The sequence below is a fragment of the Palaemon carinicauda genome, chromosome 36, assembly GCF_036898095.1.
Source record: "Palaemon carinicauda isolate YSFRI2023 chromosome 36, ASM3689809v2, whole genome shotgun sequence".
NCBI classification, from domain to species: domain Eukaryota; kingdom Metazoa; phylum Arthropoda; class Malacostraca; order Decapoda; family Palaemonidae; genus Palaemon; species Palaemon carinicauda.
The window spans coordinates 3,399,835-3,419,568 of NC_090760.1; the positions used below are offsets into that span (position 1 = coordinate 3,399,835).

The 19,734-nt window shown below is 39.9% G+C and overlaps 2 protein-coding genes across 2 annotated transcripts in view; one reads left to right on the forward strand and one right to left on the reverse strand.

Moving 5' to 3' along the window:
• On the forward strand, positions 1 to 8,446 carry RpL18 (ribosomal protein L18). The gene is made up of 5 exons (XM_068359494.1): positions 1 to 60; positions 194 to 280; positions 6,888 to 7,094; positions 7,251 to 7,374; positions 8,268 to 8,446. Exons 1-5 carry the CDS (start codon positions 58 to 60, stop codon positions 8,411 to 8,413), a joined length of 567 nt encoding a protein of 188 aa, XP_068215595.1. The 5' UTR covers positions 1 to 57; the 3' UTR covers positions 8,414 to 8,446.
• A 1,893-nt stretch (positions 8,447 to 10,339) lies between these two features.
• LOC137628281 (uncharacterized) overlaps positions 10,340 to 19,734 on the reverse strand; it is a 38,758-nt gene continuing 29,363 nt past the window's right edge. Inside the window, exons 3-4 of the mRNA XM_068359444.1 lie at positions 16,454 to 16,619; positions 10,340 to 10,641 (exon numbers count right to left, since the gene is read on the reverse strand). Of these exons, the coding sequence (XP_068215545.1) occupies positions 10,340 to 10,641; positions 16,454 to 16,619 (468 nt within the window). The remainder of the gene's footprint in view (positions 10,642 to 16,453; positions 16,620 to 19,734) is intronic.

Consider the following 19,734-nt stretch of genomic DNA (forward strand, 5'->3'; position numbering starts at 1 on the left):
ACAGATGTACACAAGACCCACAATGCCTTTCTTCTTCCTTCAGAAACCCAAGTCGCAATGGTACGGTGTGAGCCGAAGTTGAAAATTTTAATCTTCACATATAACCGTCATCGTATATCGTTGGTGATATATATAATCGCATAAAGATTCTGTACCATTCCAGTGTATCACTAATTAATTTTATTAATTTCAGGGAAAGGATATTAATCATAAACACGACCGGAAAGTCGTCAGGCGGGCGCCCAAGTCTCAGGATATTTACCTGAGGCTTTTGGTGAAGGTTAGTCACATGTGTTGATGTTTTAGTTTTTATTTAGTTTTAATTATATCTAGTTTGTGAAAGTAGTGTAATTTAAGTCATTATAGATTTATGTCTGTGCTCGCAGTCTGTTACACGAGTTACGTTAACTTTCGGTATGATCACCAGTATATTATCTAATAAATACTTATATTAACTAATAAATATTGTTAGGACTCGAGATTTTAACAGAAATACATAACTAGTGGATAAAAAACCTTTCTCACTAGTGAAATGCTTTACTCAATTTCAGAATATTTAAATGCTAAAGACATGGTTAAGAATTTTATAATATTGGTGTAGAATAGAATGACTCGTGCATGGTACATGTATTCTATGTTGTTTTGAAGAATTCCTGGTAAACTAGATATTATGTTAGGTAACGTCGGCCGGGTAAAATATTTCTGTCAATCATTCAAATCATTTATACTACACCGAGGTCTTAAATTCTTTATAAATATTACCGTAAATCATTTTTGCTCAAATGGCTTGGTAAGTTGGTTACTGTGGTTAGGTCAGATGGCCATCCCTCAGAACCCCCCCCCCCCCCCAACTGTCTTATATTGATCTCGTAACGCTCATCACATGGCTGGTAAATAACACCGCACATTTATCGGGGGGGGTTTTGTATATCAGCGGCCAGTTCCTCCAGCGAGCTTAAAACATGGATAACAACTGTCCTAAATTCCCTCCCCCCATCTTTCCTACAAGCCGTGCCTGTGGCAACATTACCCCACCTTACATTTGTATTCTTAACTGTGGTTAGGTCAGATGGCCATCCCTCAAACCCCCCCCAACTGGCGTTATATTGATCTCGCAACGCTCATCAGGTTGGTAAATAACACCGCACATTTATCAGGGTGTTTTGTACATCAGTGGCCAGTTCCTCCAGCGATCATGAAATATGGATACCAACTAACCTAAATTCCCCCCCCCCCATCTTTCCTACAAGCCGTGTCTGTGGCAGCATTACCCCTCTTACAATGCTGTATTCTTAGCCGTCGTCATTCATATAGGTGGCCGCTATCATATATACACCCCCATTTAACTATGATCACTGTGTGACTGGTCGTGCTTAGTAAGCGACCCCATAAGACGCTGGATCCAGAGCCTTTGTAGGGTTTGGGACGTACCTGATCAGCAAGTTAAATGTTGAATCAAAAACAAGAAATGTACAATTTCATGTATGGCGTGTATTTGTACTCGAAGGTTGTCCTAATGCTATGGTTCAACCACTTAGCACATGAACGAAACGCTTATCCTTGTACGCGTTTTCTGATACTGGGAATTTTGTTAAAGAAATTAATGCTTTAAACGACATTCCGAAACTGAACATGAGGCATACAGAAGGAAAAAACTTTTTGATACTCCTAAGTACATCTGATAGATAAAACGAAGTGAACTATTGTGCTCTTGTTGCTTGGTTAAAGATATACAGTATAGGCAAACCACAATGTAGGCAAGTTGTGTAATTGTGTAAGAGTGGAGCTTGACTCATAGGGCTGGTTTTGTATTATCAACATTTTATTTTAAAATATAGTTTGACCAAAATTACACAATTTTCCTAATGACTTAATTAAGCAAGAGTTAAGAATCTGTGGTAATTTTAGATAAATCTGATGTGAGAACACGTCTAGATTTCAAACTTTGGAGCCTTTGTATGTCAATGGCTAAAGCCTCCTGCTATCATAGAAAATTACAATTTTCTTTGCGTTATCTAGTTTTTCGTAGCCGTGGCCGTCATACCGCGAAACCTCCCTCCCCCCACAAGAAAACCACCTAACCTATGGGCCATGTTTGGATCTTTCAGAAAAAAAAAAAAAAAACTTCTCGGCAATCTTTCTGCAGGAACTATTTGAATACAAAGTAGAAAAAAAAAGTACTCTACTCTTATCGAACACAGGGCAATATTTTGATAGGAATAAGCAGCTTTTCATACATGAAATAATAGTGGGACCTGGGACTTTGTGGGAAAACTGGACAAAAGGGGTTGGGAGCCTTTGTATATTAGCGGCTAGTTCCTCATGCGTTGATTAAAAATAGACATTAACTACCCTAAACTTTCCACCCTAACCTAACCTACAAGCCTTGTCCTTACCTACATACCTGCCGTGTTTTAAAGTAGCCATTATAGTACATACAGGTGGCCGCTATCATACATACACCCCCATGGTTATTTAACATTTTTAGGTTTGTAAAAGGCCACAGAATCTAACAAATCCACCTAACCCAACCTGGTAGTTTCCAGGTCACAGGGCAAATAGATGATGAAGTAAATCACAAGTAAATCTTTCTTTTATGATGAAGTAAATCGCAAATGAAACCGTACATTATAATGAAGTAAATCAAATAAATCCTAACCAGAATTGCACTTGGGACATTTTACCTTTGAGGGATAACACAATGTGCTTTGAAAAAAATTAATCACCTCACCAGGAGTATCGTGATAATCACCGTGAAACTCGGCTATAGCATCGAAATAGCCATGAGCAGCCTCATAGCTACTTCGATGCTATAGCCAGGTTTCACAGTGATTATCACGATACTCCTGGTGTGGTGAATAGTTTTTTCAAAGCTCCTTGTGTAATCCCTCAAAGGTTAGTGTCCCAAGTGCAATTCTGGTTAAGATTTATTTGTGAATTACTTTATCATAGTGTAAGGACTTATTTGTGACTTACTTTATCATAAAGTAAGGACTTTGTATGGCGTTGATTGTACCCAACACCAACAGTCGTGGATATGTTAATAATTACACATCTGGCTTCAAATTCATAATCTTGCTCATTATAATTGTAGCTGATTTTGGTAGGCAAGCATTCCCCTCCCCTACATGTATTGGTATAACCATATGTGACAGGCTTACTCTTATCAACAATGAATTTTAGTACAGTATTCCCTTTATTTTGCTGCCTTGTCATATGACATTGCAGTTATACGCAGGGGATAAAGTAAATGCTTGAATACATAGAAAATCTTATATTTGTTTTAAGATCTGTATTTGGCAAACATGTTTGCTCCTATGCAGAAACAAACTTTAGAATCATTTAAAATGGGGTTACTCCTTGAGCTGGAATCACACTCGTAATTTTTTGCTCGAGGTTTTCGCCAACCTCCAGGCAATGCTCGCGAGTGAAAGTGTTATCGAGTCACACACTATCGCACGATTCGAGGAGTATTGAGAAAAGTGTACAAAACTGATCACCTGACATCATGGCACCCAGAAATTTTTGAACTATTGCAAGATCTCCTCTAGTTGAGGAGGAACTAACAATGTTTGTTGTTCGTAACTGGCTCTGGGGAAGAGTAACCAAAGGTATCTTTGACAACTGTTGTTTTGGGGAATTGAGATTGAAGGATGGGTCTGCCTTCTGGAAATACCACGATAAATAAAGCAGGTTTTTATTCTTTTGAGGCTTGTTGGTCCCAAGATTGCCAAGCAAAAGCACATCTATTCTTGGCCATTGTCTCATGGTCCTCCCAAGCTGCGAATCCAGCTCCATGCCACATTACGTGTGGTGCCCCCCCCCCCCCTTTTTTTTTCTTCATTGGTTTTATTGTGCATTGTGAATGAGTGGTGTTTCAGGTAGTTTGCTGACTTGTACTGGCCTTGAAAGTTGCTAGATCTGGAACCTTCATGGGTGGGTCAAGGTTTTGCTTAGACTGCTGTGGTAAGCAGTCTTCCTTTGATTCACCATGTGATTTTTGTAGTAGGGAATTAGTCGCTAAATGGGAAAAGTATTGTGCATGCAGCAAGGAGGAGCGTGTGAGAGAGATAGAGATATCTCATTTCTGCTTCTGCCTCTCAAGGGCATGAGCCGGGTGAAACAAAAGCCTATTTGCAACACATGGTGGATCTCGCTCTGATCCTTGTCTAGAAATCGAGACATCTCATTTCCGTGTCTGCCTCTCAACGGCATGAGCCCCATAAACAAGGGCCTTTTTGCGATACATGGTGGATCTCGCTCTGATCCTTCTTTACTAAAGTTCCCTGTAAATCTGGCATCTTAGGGATAATGGCCATTGTAGTAACTTTTCATATGGGTTGATGCTTTGCACCCTTTTGGGGCCTAGTGAATATGAATTTAATCCTTCGATTGATCCTTTGGCTTCAGGTCCTAGTACATCATTTTCATGTGTCTTTAGTTCCAGATTTTATCTTGATAGATTGTTGTCTCCACCCCCAAGTGTGTTCAGTGGCAATCATATTTGGAGCACAATCATATTTGTATTAGTTTTAGAATCCAGATGATTTCTTGCAAAGGCAAGAACACCTTATGCCGAAGACGTTTTCTCCTGTACATAGGCTACCTTCTTGAAAGGTGCATATAATTGCCTGCCTTGTACACTAACAAGTCTGGTTTGCCTTGTAGCATAATATTTTGCCATAAAGATCCACTTTGCTTGGCCGAGCAAACATTATTTTCAGGTTTTGCCTATTAGTGTTAATACAAGTCCACTTTCGGCTTCTGAACAAACATTTCGGAAAGCAAAAGGTATATTGTCTACCAATTTGTCAATTCCATGTGTTTCAGCCACACTTGTGTTCACTCATGAATGTAACCTCTGAAATTCATGTACAGTATTTGTACATACGTCTTTCTCATTGATTACATACCCTACTCGGCACTCTTGAATTGTAGGGAGCTTTCATGTGCAACCTGAAACTTTTGTAGAGTGACAGACAAGGCATAAAAAAACAGGCTCTCCTGTTGTATTGGGAGTAGGAGTCCTTCGTTGCTGTGCTAGTCATACTATAAACGTCCAATTGTGTATTTATAGCTATGTTAGTCAAATTAACACATTAATTTTTGGTCGTTGTGCTGCTGCGGCTATCTTCTCTCTTACTTTACCATTATCTACAGTATATGCTCCTAATTTGAAAAGCTGCAAATGTTGCTCTATGTGCACTAGCAGCATTGACAGTAATTTGAGAATTTTTTTTTTATAATCTAATTACTCTGTTAAATTGGTCATTAATCTCTGTCCCTCTGTTCTGGAAAGCAGTACACTGAGCTATGTACATTATGTGGATAAGTAGTCGAGTGAACTTTCAATTATCTAATTCATCCTCTGGTTAAATGTCTTGGATCCGCAATTTTTGGCTTTACTTGCTTTCTAACAATATATGCACTGTACTGGAAAGTGGCAGTTGTTGCACAGGTGCCAGCTATCTGAGCGTTTGGGTAAATTTCCAATTTCAATTGAAATTTGCTCCTCTGCAACTCTTCTCTCCCACTTAGTCTTGCTCTCAGATTTCCAGGTTTTCAGTTCCTCACTCCATAACACTGATAGTGGGCATACTACTAACGAGGAGGAGAATGTACTGCAATATGCAAAACTTTACCTCCAACGCGACTCCACACCTAGCGTACTTTTATTTGTGACTTGGTTGGCGATTCTAATTTCCTTAATTCTGTTACTGCTGCCAAACTAATGCCTGTTATATCATCTGCCCTAACTCCAACCTTGTCGTATTCATTCCTTTAATTTTCTCCATTACTATGGCAGTGTCCTTTGTGTTAAGTTCACCCATGTAAATCTCCCATTACCATTTTCGAACCTTAGCTTTGTCATTTCCGCTTTCTTTTCTTCTATTTTATTGTACATGCATTCTGGTTGCAAAATGTTTCCAGGGCATATTATAAACAAGGTGAAGTAATGGGGATGGTGAGAGTTGGCAAAAGTGGACTAGTTTAATTTTTTTTTTAATCATTAAATTGTCACTGTTCAATTTAATTTTTTGTGCTGTGGTAAGGTGGCATCCCCAATAGGGCAGTATGCTCGAGTGATCAAGAGGGCGGTTTAATTGAAGGGCTTGATTGTATTACCCCCGACAAGATATAGATGTAGAAATGTTTTTATATTTCAACTTTGAATTCACATTCTTGTCCATATGTTTTATAGGAGACTTAGGTGCAGTAGGTAAATGCTAGTGTCAATATCCCTTTATTTTGCTGCCTTGTTTCACATAACATTGCAGTTATACGCAGGGGATAAAGTAAATGCTTGAGTATATAATTATTCTTATTTGTATAAGATTTGTATTCAGCAAACATGTTTTCTGGTTAAGCTAAAATCTTAGAACCTGGCATTGTCTTATTTATAATGATTGCGTGAAATGGCAAAGCTTCTAGAATATACACCGTACTGTATGGCTTGGTTTAATTAAACAGATAAATCCAAAAATGGTGCATATAATGCATCTGAAATTACTGAATGCTATTTGAGGAGTATACAAGAAAGTAAGACTGAAAATTTAACAATGAAATTAAGTTACCAAGGATGTGAAGATTCGTGTGATTGAAATATGGGGCTGGGAGAAATAGAGAAAATCATATGAATGGCATAACTTAAGACCCATGAAATATTAGAACAAACTGAAAAGGCAATGGTAAAATGTTATATCCATCTGATACCACCTCTACCATAAAGGCTGATATTAGAAGGGCTTTTGTATACAGTACATCCTTCATGTATCATGTGATGGTTTACTAATCTGAAATTTTTTGTAATGTTTCTGCTCTAATATTTTAGTAACATTTAACATTTAATTCAGGGAAGTGTACTAAAATCTTTTTGCATCTTTCAGCTCTACCGCTTCTTGGCTCGTCGTACAGAGGCCAAGTTTAACAAGATCATTTTGAAGCGCCTCTTTATGTCAAAGATTAACAGGCCCCAGTTGTCATTGGCTCGCTTGGCAGGTCATGCTAAGAGGCCACGCCGCGAAGGCCGCATCTTCGTTGTTGTAGGAACTATCACAGACGATCTTCGCCTGTTCAAAGTTCCCAAACTAACTGTAAGTACAGATCAAACCTTTTTGTGAGTGGTTCTTTGGAAAGATTTTTAACGATCAAAATAGTCAAAATTTGAATTGTGAAGCTTGTTTAATGAAAAGGAAATAAATTTTTATTGAATACAGTGGTATATATCTCGATCTTGTTTAATTTTCCAGGTATGTGCTTTGAGAGTTACTGCCAGAGCCCGTGCCAGGATCGAGAAGGCTGGTGGAGAAATTATCACCTTTGATGTGTTGGCACGTCGTGCTCCCCTAGGCAAGAACACAGTCCTCCTCCAAGGTAATGTGGTCGATATTTATTATAATCCTGAAACCACATTGAGGATTGTATTTACGGCTCTTATCAAAAGGGTCTATCTATCAGGCCCTTATTTTCATAGTCGAGAGCATAGTTAGTTTGAAAATAGAATTTGTAATTTTTATCTTAATTGTTATATATATTTAATGAAATCAATGTCCAGACACATCAAATATGGCAAGGCATAAACTTCCGTAATTCCTACTTGACCGTTTTCTGCGAGTGTTTAAGTGGTTTTAATGCTTAATTTAACATCAAAGGATGGATTTTCGGGACAGTACTTTACACCAAAATCTGGTGTTGAAAGGAATACTGTAACATTAATGGAATTAAAATTTTCGAGCAATGTCATAATATTTTGTTATGGTGGTATGATTATCTCTAAGTCCACCAGTATCAACTCTTAAGATTTTGGTATCCATGTATATAATGTTTTTTTCCCCCCTTTTTAATTAAACATCTAACAAATTTTTTACTCAGATTGTCTGTCCTGGTATACTTCAGAAATATTAAAATATCGGGGTTTTTTTTTGTGTAAAAGAATGATTGTGTGTATCAGATAAGCTGCACATGAAGTTTCAGCTTGTATTCATTAAGTAAAACAATGTATTGGTGGATACGCTGAAAGCAATCTGGTAACAGTTACTAAAACAGTTAATTCTGTGTTCATAGCTTTTTTAGTAGTTCTCCCAATTTTCACAAGTTTTTCTAAATTATTGTTAAAACTTATTGATGAGGTTTTTTTTTTGTTAGTAAGTGGGAAAATTTTTATATAGATTACCTTTATTCCAATATTAGTTTTTATATAAATTACCTTTATTCCAATATGTTTAAATCTATTACATGAGAAAATTGAGTGGTTTTGTTTCTTTCAGGTTGCCGTAAGGCCAGAGAAGCAGTTAAGCACTTCGGTCGTGCTCCAGGTCTGCCACACAGTCACGCCAAACCATACGTTCGCAGCAAGGGCAGGAAGTTTGAGAAAGCCCGTGGTAGAAGGTCCAGCTGTGGTTACAAAAAGTAAATTTGTTAAGAAACTTATTAAAAGGCGAAGAAATCTTATCTTTAGTTAACCTTCTTGATTGTAGAGAGGTTTTTTGAACCATACACAAATAGCGGTTTAATTTTATTTGGTATGAAGGTATGTTCAAATATGAGTTACTTTAAGATTAAAGTACTTGTATAAAATGTAACATTGATTTAACAAATGACTTTCTCCCGTGAAAATTTCTAGATTACCGATCTCTAACCAGTAGTGCCGCTAGGTGGCCCTCTTCTGTTGCCCTTCAGCCATTACTAGAGTTTTAAAGGTGTACGGTTAGACCTTTTTGGGAGACACTCATTTCTTCAACTGTCTTTGAACAAGCTTTATTAAATTTTCTGAAATGTTATGATGAAGGTGTTAGGAGTAAGTGTAAGTCACAATTACTACTACCTGGATAAACTTTCCATGGTTAAAAGGATACATTAATAATGGCATAGTTTTCTTGTAGAGGTCTAAAGGGGGGGGGAAGTAATTGTATTGAAAGTAAAAGTATTATTTTTTATTGCTTGCATTTTGCAATTCATGATTGAGGAGTTATTAATGTTCCGTAGATGATGACTACCCTAAAACTAAAATATTTCCACTAGCAGCCATACCTCATAGCCTAAAAGTAGAGGATGGCAATCTACGAGAAATACACCAGCTTGGATATATTCTCATAGCTTTGGTATATAGCGATAACATACATGCCTGCATATCCTGATTAGTGTTTAAAATGAAGATGATTTTGTTCAGCAAGGATCTCTTGAGAGATTTACTGTATATGTTGGCAGATTTAAGAACCACAGAACCTTCGTCACTCCAAACATGGAGTGTGACTTCCCATGCCGGAGGACTGCTCAAAACCTACAGTCAATTCCCTTTCATTGCTGTGACAAGTTTCTCCTGCCACAGGTAAATCAAAGGAGGCACTGGATGATATCCATCTCTGAAGAGACTGTCACTGCGTTAACGTGGAAGCTTGCCACCAGAGGTTATTAAACTGTTGGCCAATTTAGAAGTTCGCTGTACTGTACCACAGGTGTTGCTCCGAAGTCTTGTGGTATTCTTGATTTTGTTCGAGACTTGGCATATGAGAAAGAGGGAAAAGGCTTAAATATCCATCCTGTCCCAGTAGTGAAGGAATGCATCCTTCACCAATACTGCTGGGTCTGGAACTGGGGAACAATATACCGCTAGTTTCCTCACCATTCCCTGGTATGAAACTGGTCATGGGTAGAATGGCATTCATTAACACTAAAAATTGATATTTACCTACTACCAAGTGACAAATACCTACTACCAAGTGACAAAGAAGACGAGATATGGGGCCTAGCTTGACAAACGCTACTATCGTCACTCGTGTTGTTAACCCAACGGTATATGTGGAGTGGAGTAACTAGAACTTATCTTCAAAGGCTCGAGATCTTTTCTATTTGAAGGTGAGCTCTCCACCCTTGGTGGGATTCATAAGAGAATAGGAGGATGGAGCCCCTGCCTACAGAATTTTCCTGGACCCACCATGTAAGATCCAATCTGACATCTCTAATTCTTAGCTGAATGGGCTTTCAAGCAGGAAGTCTAAAGTTCTCTTAAGAACAGTGCTGCGACCTGTAGGAACCAAAGAATTCTGTCTAGTGATAGATACAATGGGTTGGACAGTCTATATCCATCCCCAGATAAAGAAGGTGCTGTGGATCAACTTCGAGGTTTACACTAGTGAAGACTTGTGCCCAGGACAGGACAAAGCACAGCACTCGGATCTGAAAAATACTTCCTTGACCTTGGGTGGACTGGAATCTGGAAATATAACATCCTGGAGGTTAATGGACATCCAAGAAATTATTGTTGAGTGGATTGGATGATTTGGCTGGGTATTTCCATCTTTGACTTGGTTTGGAGAAAACTGTTTCAAGTGGGATTGGTCTACGACAGGTCTCCAGCCTCCATCACATTTTCCACTATGATGATGATGTGATGGCATTCTTTTCCAGTATCTTGTGAACCTCGTCTTGCAATAGATCCTTCTCTGATCTCATCAAATACAATGAGGTTCATTTCAGTCGAAGAAGGGAGTCTAAATGGGATGATATGCCCTAAGATAAGACTTCTGCTAGTCAGGTCTCCACATTGAAGAACTGGCACCTTGTCTAATAGCTGCAAGAATCCTCCACAGGTGGCAAGTCGGGTAAACTGCCATCCCTGATGGCCCACCACAACATCCTCGACTTTCGGGAGGAGTTACCCTTAAGTGCTAGAATTGGTTCTTATAATATGGAAGGTCTTTACCAGGTAGCAGATGACACTGAGGTGTCTTTGGTGGGCTTTATGAGTCTTCGCTGAAGAAGATGCAGGAAAACATGAAGCTGCTCTCCCAAAAAGGTAGGCTGGCTATCTTTCTCCTCAGCGGCTGGAACAATGGAGAGAAGGGGGTTTGTTGAATATTAGTTGTGTTCCATAAGGCTAACAAGTCTTTTTGCCATCTTGCATATTATTATTATTACTAGCCAAGCTACAACCCTAGTTGGAAAAGCAAGATGCTATAAGCCCAAGGGCTCCAATAGGGAAAAATAGCTCTGTGAGGAAAGGAAATAAATAAATGATAAGTATGAATTAACAAAAAATCATTCTAAAAACAGTAACGTCAAAACATATGTCCTATATAAAGTATTAACGTCAAAACAGCTATGTCATATATAAACTATAAAAAGACTCGTGTCAGCCTGGTCAACATGAAAACATTTGCTCCAACTTTGAACTTTTGAAGTTCTACTGATTCAACTACCCGATTAGGAAGATCATTCCACAACTTGGTAACAGCTGGAATAAAACTTCTAGAATACTGTGTAATATTGAGCCTCATGATGGAGAAGGCCTGGCTATTAGAATTAACTGCATGATGGAGAAGGCCTTGCTATTAGAATTAACTGCATAACTACACTTAGAAAACTAAGAGTTCAGAAACTGCAATGAAGGACAGTGGCCCAGCCATGAACAGGTCTGGAATGCTGAGCTAGTGAATTCCCTCGACACCCTTGTCATAAGTCGTAACGTCCGGGTCAATAGGCAATATGTTTGGGATGCACTCCTGGTCCATGCAGTTATGTAGAACTTGACGTTTCCATGAAAGAGTAGGTAACAAAAGTTTTGATGATTTTTCACTGGGAGAGATCCAAATCTTGAAACCTGCTTCTCCACTTTTTCATAAGGTGTCAATAGCCTAATGAGACCATGGAAGATCCAAATTATGATGTGAACACTTAACCTTTGGGAAATACCAATCTATGAGAGTACGTCTCCCAAAAGGTGCACAAGCAGGTCCTCACCAAGGCCAATAATTCACCTAGTGATGCTCGGGACCTTCATAAAAGAAGTTTCTTTCCCGCCCCTGAAATAAGTATCTCTAAAATGACAGCTTAAGGAAACTCCAGAGTTGTCAACGACAAGTGGGGATGATGCACCGTACGAAGGGCCCCTAGGTGTAGGTGAAGTATGAGAAGGTTCCTGTTCAGTTAAACTGGCGAATGTTCTTCCGCTTCTTAGGAATGAATGTTCTATGCACCTCTGGGGGTGGGAGTAAAAAAAATCAAGAATGTAAGCCACTAAAACTGGTAACACAATACAGAAGTAGGACCAAAATGTGAGTCGGGAGGAGGAGAGGTGTTAATGTCCTCAACTAGAATATGAGAAAAATCTATTCTCATCAACTTATATTCCCCTTTAAAAGGGAAAGTCCTATCTGCAGAGGTTAAGCGGGGATTAGGTCCATGCCTATAAACTAAAGTTCCGGAGGCCAGGGAGGTCTCTAACACTGGGGTTGCAATTAGCAAATCTTGCGACTGAGGGACAGGAGAATCAATCCGAGGAAACGGAGGCAAGGGAGAAACTCCTAGAACTGAAACATCGCGTTTATGAATGGTCGAACAATTGTCGAGAATAAGCTGAAGGACGATTATCAGCCTCGAACCTAACGACTGGAGGGGAAGACAAGTAATTTGTGGTAAGGACGAAGACTTTACAGACCTCTAAGCTAACAATTTGAAGGAAAGAGGCAAAGACCTAAAAACCTGATCCACATGGTGAGCAGCTGGGGGGGGGGGGGGGGGTATTGGAAGCGGCACGTTCATCAAAATAAAAAAAAAGGCGCATTCGGTAGGATTGTGATAAAGTGGACGCAGCCTTCGAAGCCATGTGGGGAGTTTATAGGACTGTGGTTGCTCTGTTAAGCCTGAACCGACTCTTGGTTGGTGCCCCAAACTTGAAACAAAATGTTGATCTTTTGAGTGCCTGAAGAGACAGCCTTTTTAGGTGGAGAATGTACTACAATATCTATATTTGGAGAAGTTACTCAACAGTCATCAAAGGGTAATTCTTGAGTAGTTACCCAACACTCTTCGAAGAGTAACAAAAGAGAGATTTCTGGAATGTAGCCAGGAAAAACCACTGACAACCCATGTCAGGGATTAAAGAGTTGGTCGTATGAGCTAAGAACAGTCATAGGGGGGAGGAGATAGTGAATGAGTTATCTCATAATCTCAGCCAGTAGCCTACGAGCATCACTGTGAGCAGGCTCAATGGCTGTGGTTAAATCTGAAGTTAAAGGTAGAATCATCAGCCTCATGTTGGAGGGACTACATCGTCGAAATTCATAATAAACACTTGGTCACCGTCCTCTGTTACCCAGTCATGGGTAAGACCTGATAAAGAAGGACCAGACAGGAAGACCTGGGCTAGAAAGGAACATCTAAACTTCTTACTCTCCTTCGATGACGAAGTGATTGAAGGACAGTGATCATGTTTAGCCTTCTTTTGACACCCATGCAATTTCTCCCCTTGGGAGGATGACCACAACCTACACTAGGGCACTCCAATGAGCATCTGTGTCCTTCGCATGCAAGACATAACAGATGGGGATCAACGTCGATATCCTACAAGTGTGGATTGATACCAGACAAGTACACTTATCACATACTCGTTTCGCAGTCATTCTGTAACAGAAAAAGAAACGGCGATTACCCAAAGGAAGAATACTTGAGTCCATTAACATGTCCAATCGTTTCTGTGACTAGAAGACGAATAAGATAATCAGCCTATCAGCCAATGCATCGTAACCAACCTACACGATACAAGGTAGGGGGTGATGCAGTAATACCAGGCTAGCAAATCATTGATAATTCAACTGGCCGTAACTAGTTTTCCCAGGAGTAACCTACGTTAACGACTTTGTATCTACCTAGGAATAAACACAGTCACAATTGCTTGAGGGTTTTTTGCCTTGTAAAAACTCGACTGATTCTTCTTTTTCACAATAAAAGACAATTATAATAAAAATCTGACTAGACTTTTCAGAGACGTTGCCAATTTAGATATTTTATAACTGCATTAAGCCCTAGGGGATATTGTTCTTAAATATCCAAAAACTTGGATGAACAACTGATCATAATTCCTTACTTAATGCTACGACCAATCTACAAAAGGGTGGTACATACTCTATTGTTTGTTTAATGGAGAATATTTTGAGTACTCTTTTCATAAGACTGCCCTGTATGGGTAAAAACATATTGAAGGTAGTACAATAAAAAAAAAAATCACAAAGGCATAGAAAATACATTTGTGGCCCTTGCCCCACTTTGAAATTTTAGGTTATGACATCAATGACTGGAAAATAAGACTTCAGGTCTCAAAGATGAAGTAGGTTTTATACAAGTGAAAATAAGAAATGTGGAATGTCTTATCAGAAGTACAGTACATTTTGTAGCTAGCAAAATTGAGACTGGCAAGAGGGACAAAGAAATCATGGAAAAAGTTATAAAAAGACATGGGACTTTCTGAGAATTCAGGCAAAAACTAGGTAAACTTATCTTGCATACAACTCCATTAAGGGACAGCAGTGTGGGAGATAATCTTAAGAGAATATGAAGTATACAAGACAAAAGAATACAAAGGGATGACATAATGTGTAGTTGTTCCCATACTAACAAACCATCCGCTATTTAAATTGGATATTACTTCGGAGAAGCTGGAAGGCAGCCATTAGATTTAGAGTGCAAGGTGGCAACCGTACCTAACCACTAATAGTGGGTAGGTAAGGGGTGGTTGGGGGCTACCCAGCCACTTTTATCTACACACGGTTCAATGAACCACGTCACTTTTTACTTTTGGCTGGTAGAGAGTGAACGTCTCCTCTCTCCCTTCAAGGCTTAGCCATCTACCACAAGTGCTTTACGCTTATTTTCTTTACATATATGACTTGTTTTTACACGATGCTCCATTCCAGAGAAATGTAGTGGTTTCAAATGTCGATGTTTGTTCTGCGAGTTATCGAAAGTATTTCTCGGCGCTGACTATTCCCTGAAAGGGTTTTTTCTTCCCCCTCAGAGGGGAGGAATTTTTTATTCTCTTTATTTTTTCCTCATCGCTTCATGACGATATCAGGTTGCAAAGTCAGTGGCTGTAGCTGCGCCCGACGTATTAGCTGTCGACTAGGTCTACCTCCCATTCACCCTTCCTTCGAACGATGAGTCTTCTCGCCTTCTGCCAATCTCGTCGTCTCCCAACATTCCGCAATTTTTTTTCTCCCTACAGGCAATGTTTCAGCCCGTATATGTAGCTCCACCTGTTGAGGACTGCGAGATCAAGGACGATCGTCAACCCATGGCTTGCTCAACAATCACCGGATTGATGGATTTGACTTCTCTTTAATGATCGCAGGGGTGAGACTCGTCACCTCGTCTCCCTAGTGGGTCAGGAAGTTGTTAGCGAAAATCCAATAATGAGTTCAGAATTTATTCTGTTCAATGCTTGCACTGGCGAGACTCATCACCTCTTCTTCCTGATCAGTCAGATTGTCGTTCGCAACAATCAGATATTAAGAATGATTGCTACGATCATGGGATCGTAGGTTATCGCGATCTCAATGTTCTTTTTGAGGATGAACTCCTGTTCGGTTTCCCCTTCGGGGGATTACTCCGGCAGGATTCCCGTTGGGGAAATCCCTTCGGGGACAACTCAGAATTAAGCCTTGTCTTTTTCTCTAGCAACACTATGTTAACCTTCATTTGAGATAGAACTCGTTGAAGGGCAACACAGTGCTGCTCGGAGCTTCGCCTCCACGTGTAAGATATTCCCCTTCTGAGGGAGAGTCTGCACAACCTTTGTGCACGTTTGCACCCACACTTGAGATGGTGAGATTCACGGTCACGAGCTCATGACGATCGTGGTCTCTGCTCACGTTAGCGTTCATTCTCATGATCGTGAGCTACGCGCTCATGATTGCAAATGAGATGCTCGTGGCCACGATTACGACAATAGTTTTGCCTTAACCCTTGAGGACGCTCACTATCATGAGCTAACCACTCGTGACCGTGGGAGAGACGCTCACGATCGTGAGTTACACTCTCGGTGACCACGATTGTGACACTAGTCTCTTCTCAATTTATGAGGACGCTTGCGTTCACAAGTGAGAAGCTTGCGTTCACGAGCGAGACGCTCTCGCTCACTTGCGTGAGTTACACAGCTCGTGACCATGATTGTGATGTCAGTCTCTACAACCCTTGAGAATGTTCAAGTGTCTCGCTCGATCGGGCTCACGCTCACGAGCATGAATTGCACGCTCGCTGTGATTGTGACGTCAAGCTCTACAACCCATGAGAATGTTCAAGTGATCACGAGCGAAAAGTTTGGAATCACGCTCACTTGAGTGAACTACATGCGAGGATAAAGAGAGGCCACTTCCCACCTTCTAAAGGAGGATGAAGGAGACGAGAGTATCTCTTATGGGTTGGATGTGGACTGTCTTTGTCGAAAAACATGAGCCAAGTATTTCAAGCTCATAGGAGGGGTTTTGCCATTACTGGAAAATCTTCACTCTAGGATGAAAAATAAAAAGATCTTCCTTTCGAATAACTCCGGCAGAAGGGAAAGTTCTGGTTACAGAAGAGTCATTGTCCGAGTTCACGAACATGACTGAGTCTCATAAAGGGTTGGGCAAATAAGTTTCTCCGGGAAAGGATTTCAAAGATGGAGGCTGAAGGTGCTCACATGAATGTCCAAGGGAGTATAAGCCGACGGAGACCGGGAGGACACAAGATGCCAACAACCTCTGGTGTTCTAGTGGGTCACCAATCCCAGCATTGACCAGAATTCTAGCAACTAACGATGACAACTCTTCTGCAATGGCGGCCGAGTCACTCGGAAGGCCCCCAACCTACGGGTTGTAAGAGAAGGTTCACAGTCCTTGAGAACCTGCTGCACTAAGCTGTCATACAAACAGCAACATTCACAGTAAAGAAAAACTTAAAATACCTATGAAACGTTAAGAATGTTTTCATGTACAGTATATAGAAGATTAAAAAAAAATAAGTCAAATGCCCAGTAAGTTGGAGGGGAGAGAGACAACATCTCTCTCCCCGAGCCAAAAGTAAAGTGATGTTTACAGCCCAGGTGTGTGAGTGAGAGGGGTAGTTACTAGACCTCCAAGCCCCGCTAACTAACGGGTGGGAGGTTAACCCTCGCTAAAAGTCAAATGGGTCGTCTTTCAGCTTCGCCGAAAGTAATACCCCTACAAATAGCGTTAGTTTGTATTTTATTTACAGAACAAACTAGAAGTAGTTACAGGAATCTCCACCTATTTCTAAGATAAAGCCTCAATATGATAGTATTCATCATTGAATTTGTCATCCCTATTATTAAAAATGACTGATGCTGTTTGTTAAATACTATTCCATTTCACCTTGTTCTTAATCATGAGGTGCCACTCATCACTTTATACACACACTGTTGGTTGTGCCAATAGCTTTGAGGAGGCATGAACAGACTACTACCCATTAAGATGCCCATTTAGTAAATAATTAGATTGAAATAAAAGTTTAATTTTGGGGATATGTGAACATTTATGAAATTCTTCCCGCCTTAGGTCTCCAAATCAGGACGTAAGAATGTGTTTAGCAGGTGAGACTTAGTAATTATTATGATTGTTGCTTTGCTAATGTATTAACATTAAATTGGTAACATTCTTCCATGTCCAATAAACATTGTGATGTGTTTATGGCATTTATGAAATAGGGAATTTCAAATTTATATGTCATAGGTAATACCTTTTGTTCTGGCTGCAGAATTTGAGTGTTGTGATGATCTGCCTAAATGTTTCTTTCACAGTGAAGTCACCTTGCCATATTATGCATATACAGTACTAGTAAATAAATTTCTCTGCAGTCACTTATGGAGGCCACATGATGAAGAACAGCTCTGTCGAGTTTACTAGTTGTCCATAGCCTGTATAAATGAAATATTTTAATTAAACTTGAAAAATTAAATCAGTGTGTCATTTTGAAAGAAATGGTAATTATATCAATATATTTTTTTTTCAATAATAATATTTCCTAAACACAGTAGATAACTGGAGAGTTTGATATAAATATCGCACTTCTAAAGCCTTGGGCACAACTGGCCGTACTATGCAAGGGGCACGCAACAGTCTTTGACCTCGTAGCCCGCCGTATACCAGCCACAGAATCTTCACTCGCTGCACTAAAATGTTCTGCGGCAGTCAAGAAAATTTGTAGTCCCAGACAGATGCACGTCTGACGCAAGTAAGCCGTGCGTGTGACTTACGTGCCATAGGATTTTCTGTGGCATGATCTCCGCACATTGCTCGTGCGTGTAATTTGCGTGTAACTTGCGTCACAAGTACAAGCCACGCACGTTTGTCGTACGGAATTAAAGGAAGTATGTGCAGATTCTGCGGCTGGTATACGGTGGGCTACGAGGTCAAAGACTGTTGCGTGCCCCTTGCGTCACACCCACCATTTCACACAAATTTTGCCCGTATACCCCACGTAGCTGGTAGTACAGCCAGTTGTGCCCAAGGCCTTACATCGCAGGAGTTCATGGCTACAACTGAAAAATTCCCAGACACGTACAGCTAAAAAATTCGTACGGGGAGTTGTGCCCAACGCCTAACTTGGGTCACATGGCTTAAGACATGGGTTATTTATATGAGTCCTTCCAACAAGATACCCAGCAATATGTATAAAAAAGGGAGGGTGACCAAAACTGTAAAAGCTTCAATTATCATTATTGCTGGCCAAGCTACAACCCTAATTAGAAAAGCATTATGCTACGAGGCAAAGGACTTTAACAGGGATAACAGCTCAGCTAATTGTTCAAATAAACAATGTAGTAAAAGCAGCTGGCTATCATCCAAGAAACATTGTTTTTATAAAGAAGTACCTGGATGCAACTCCATCTACCACAATCCACCAAAAAATGCAACTTAGGAAATTACAAAACTTAATAAACAGGGAAGCAAGACTGATAAAAGGTGACCCACCCGGAGAAATGATCATAGCCTCTGTACCATGGTCTTTCACTGTCTTGGGTTAGAGTTCTCATGCTTGAGGGTACACTCGGGCACACTCGGGCACACTATTATATCTAATTTCTCTTCCTCTAGGTTTGTTAAAGTTTTTATATTTTATATAGGAAATAATTATTAACGTTACTGTTCTTATAATATTTAATTTTTCCTTGTTTCCTTTCCTCACTGGGCTATTTTCCTTGTTGGGGCCCCTGGGCTTATAGCATCCTGCTTTTCCAACTAGGGTTGTAGCTCAGCAAGTAATAATAATAATAATAATAATTACATGGGGTGCCTATTGAAGCGAGAATATAGTTTAAAATATGTACAATAACCCACCAAGTTATCAGAATCGAAAACTAGGAGGAAATCTTCACGAAGAAAACTTGAAAAACCAAAATTAAATATAAATGATATATACAATTGTGTATATTTGAGTTTTTATTCCCAGTAGATTCCTTCTTCATAGAGGAATTCTAATATTAACTTAATAAATTTCCCCAAAAGTTAGTAGGTTAGTCAAGGCACCAGCCACCCGTTGAGATACTACCACTAGAGAGTTATGGCGTCCTTTGACTGGCCAGACACCACTACATTGGATCCCTCTCTCTAGTTACGGTTCATTTTCCATTTGCCGACACATACGCCGAATAGTCTGGCCAATTCTTTACATATTCTTCTCTATCCTCATACACCTAACAACAAAGATTACCTAACAATTCTTCTTCACCTAAGGGGTTACTGTACTGTAATTGTTCAGTGGCCACTTTCCTCTTGGTAAGGGTAGAAGAGACTCTTTAGCTATGGTAAGCGGCTCTTCTAGGAGAAGGACACTCCAAAATCAAACCATTGTTCTCTAATCTTGGGTAGTGTTATAGCCTCTGTACCATGGTCTTCCACTGCCTTGGGTTGGAGTTCTCTTGCTTGAGGGTACACTTGGGCACACTATTCTATTAACTTTCTC

Bases quoted from the DNA above. Each gene is read 5' to 3' on its own strand.
- RpL18 (XM_068359494.1), top strand. The intron at 281-6,887 runs GTTAGTCACATG...TGCATCTTTCAG, and splicing joins ACCTGAGGCTTTTGGTGAAG to CTCTACCGCTTCTTGGCTCG. The intron at 7,375-8,267 runs GTAATGTGGTCG...TGTTTCTTTCAG, and splicing joins GAACACAGTCCTCCTCCAAG to GTTGCCGTAAGGCCAGAGAA.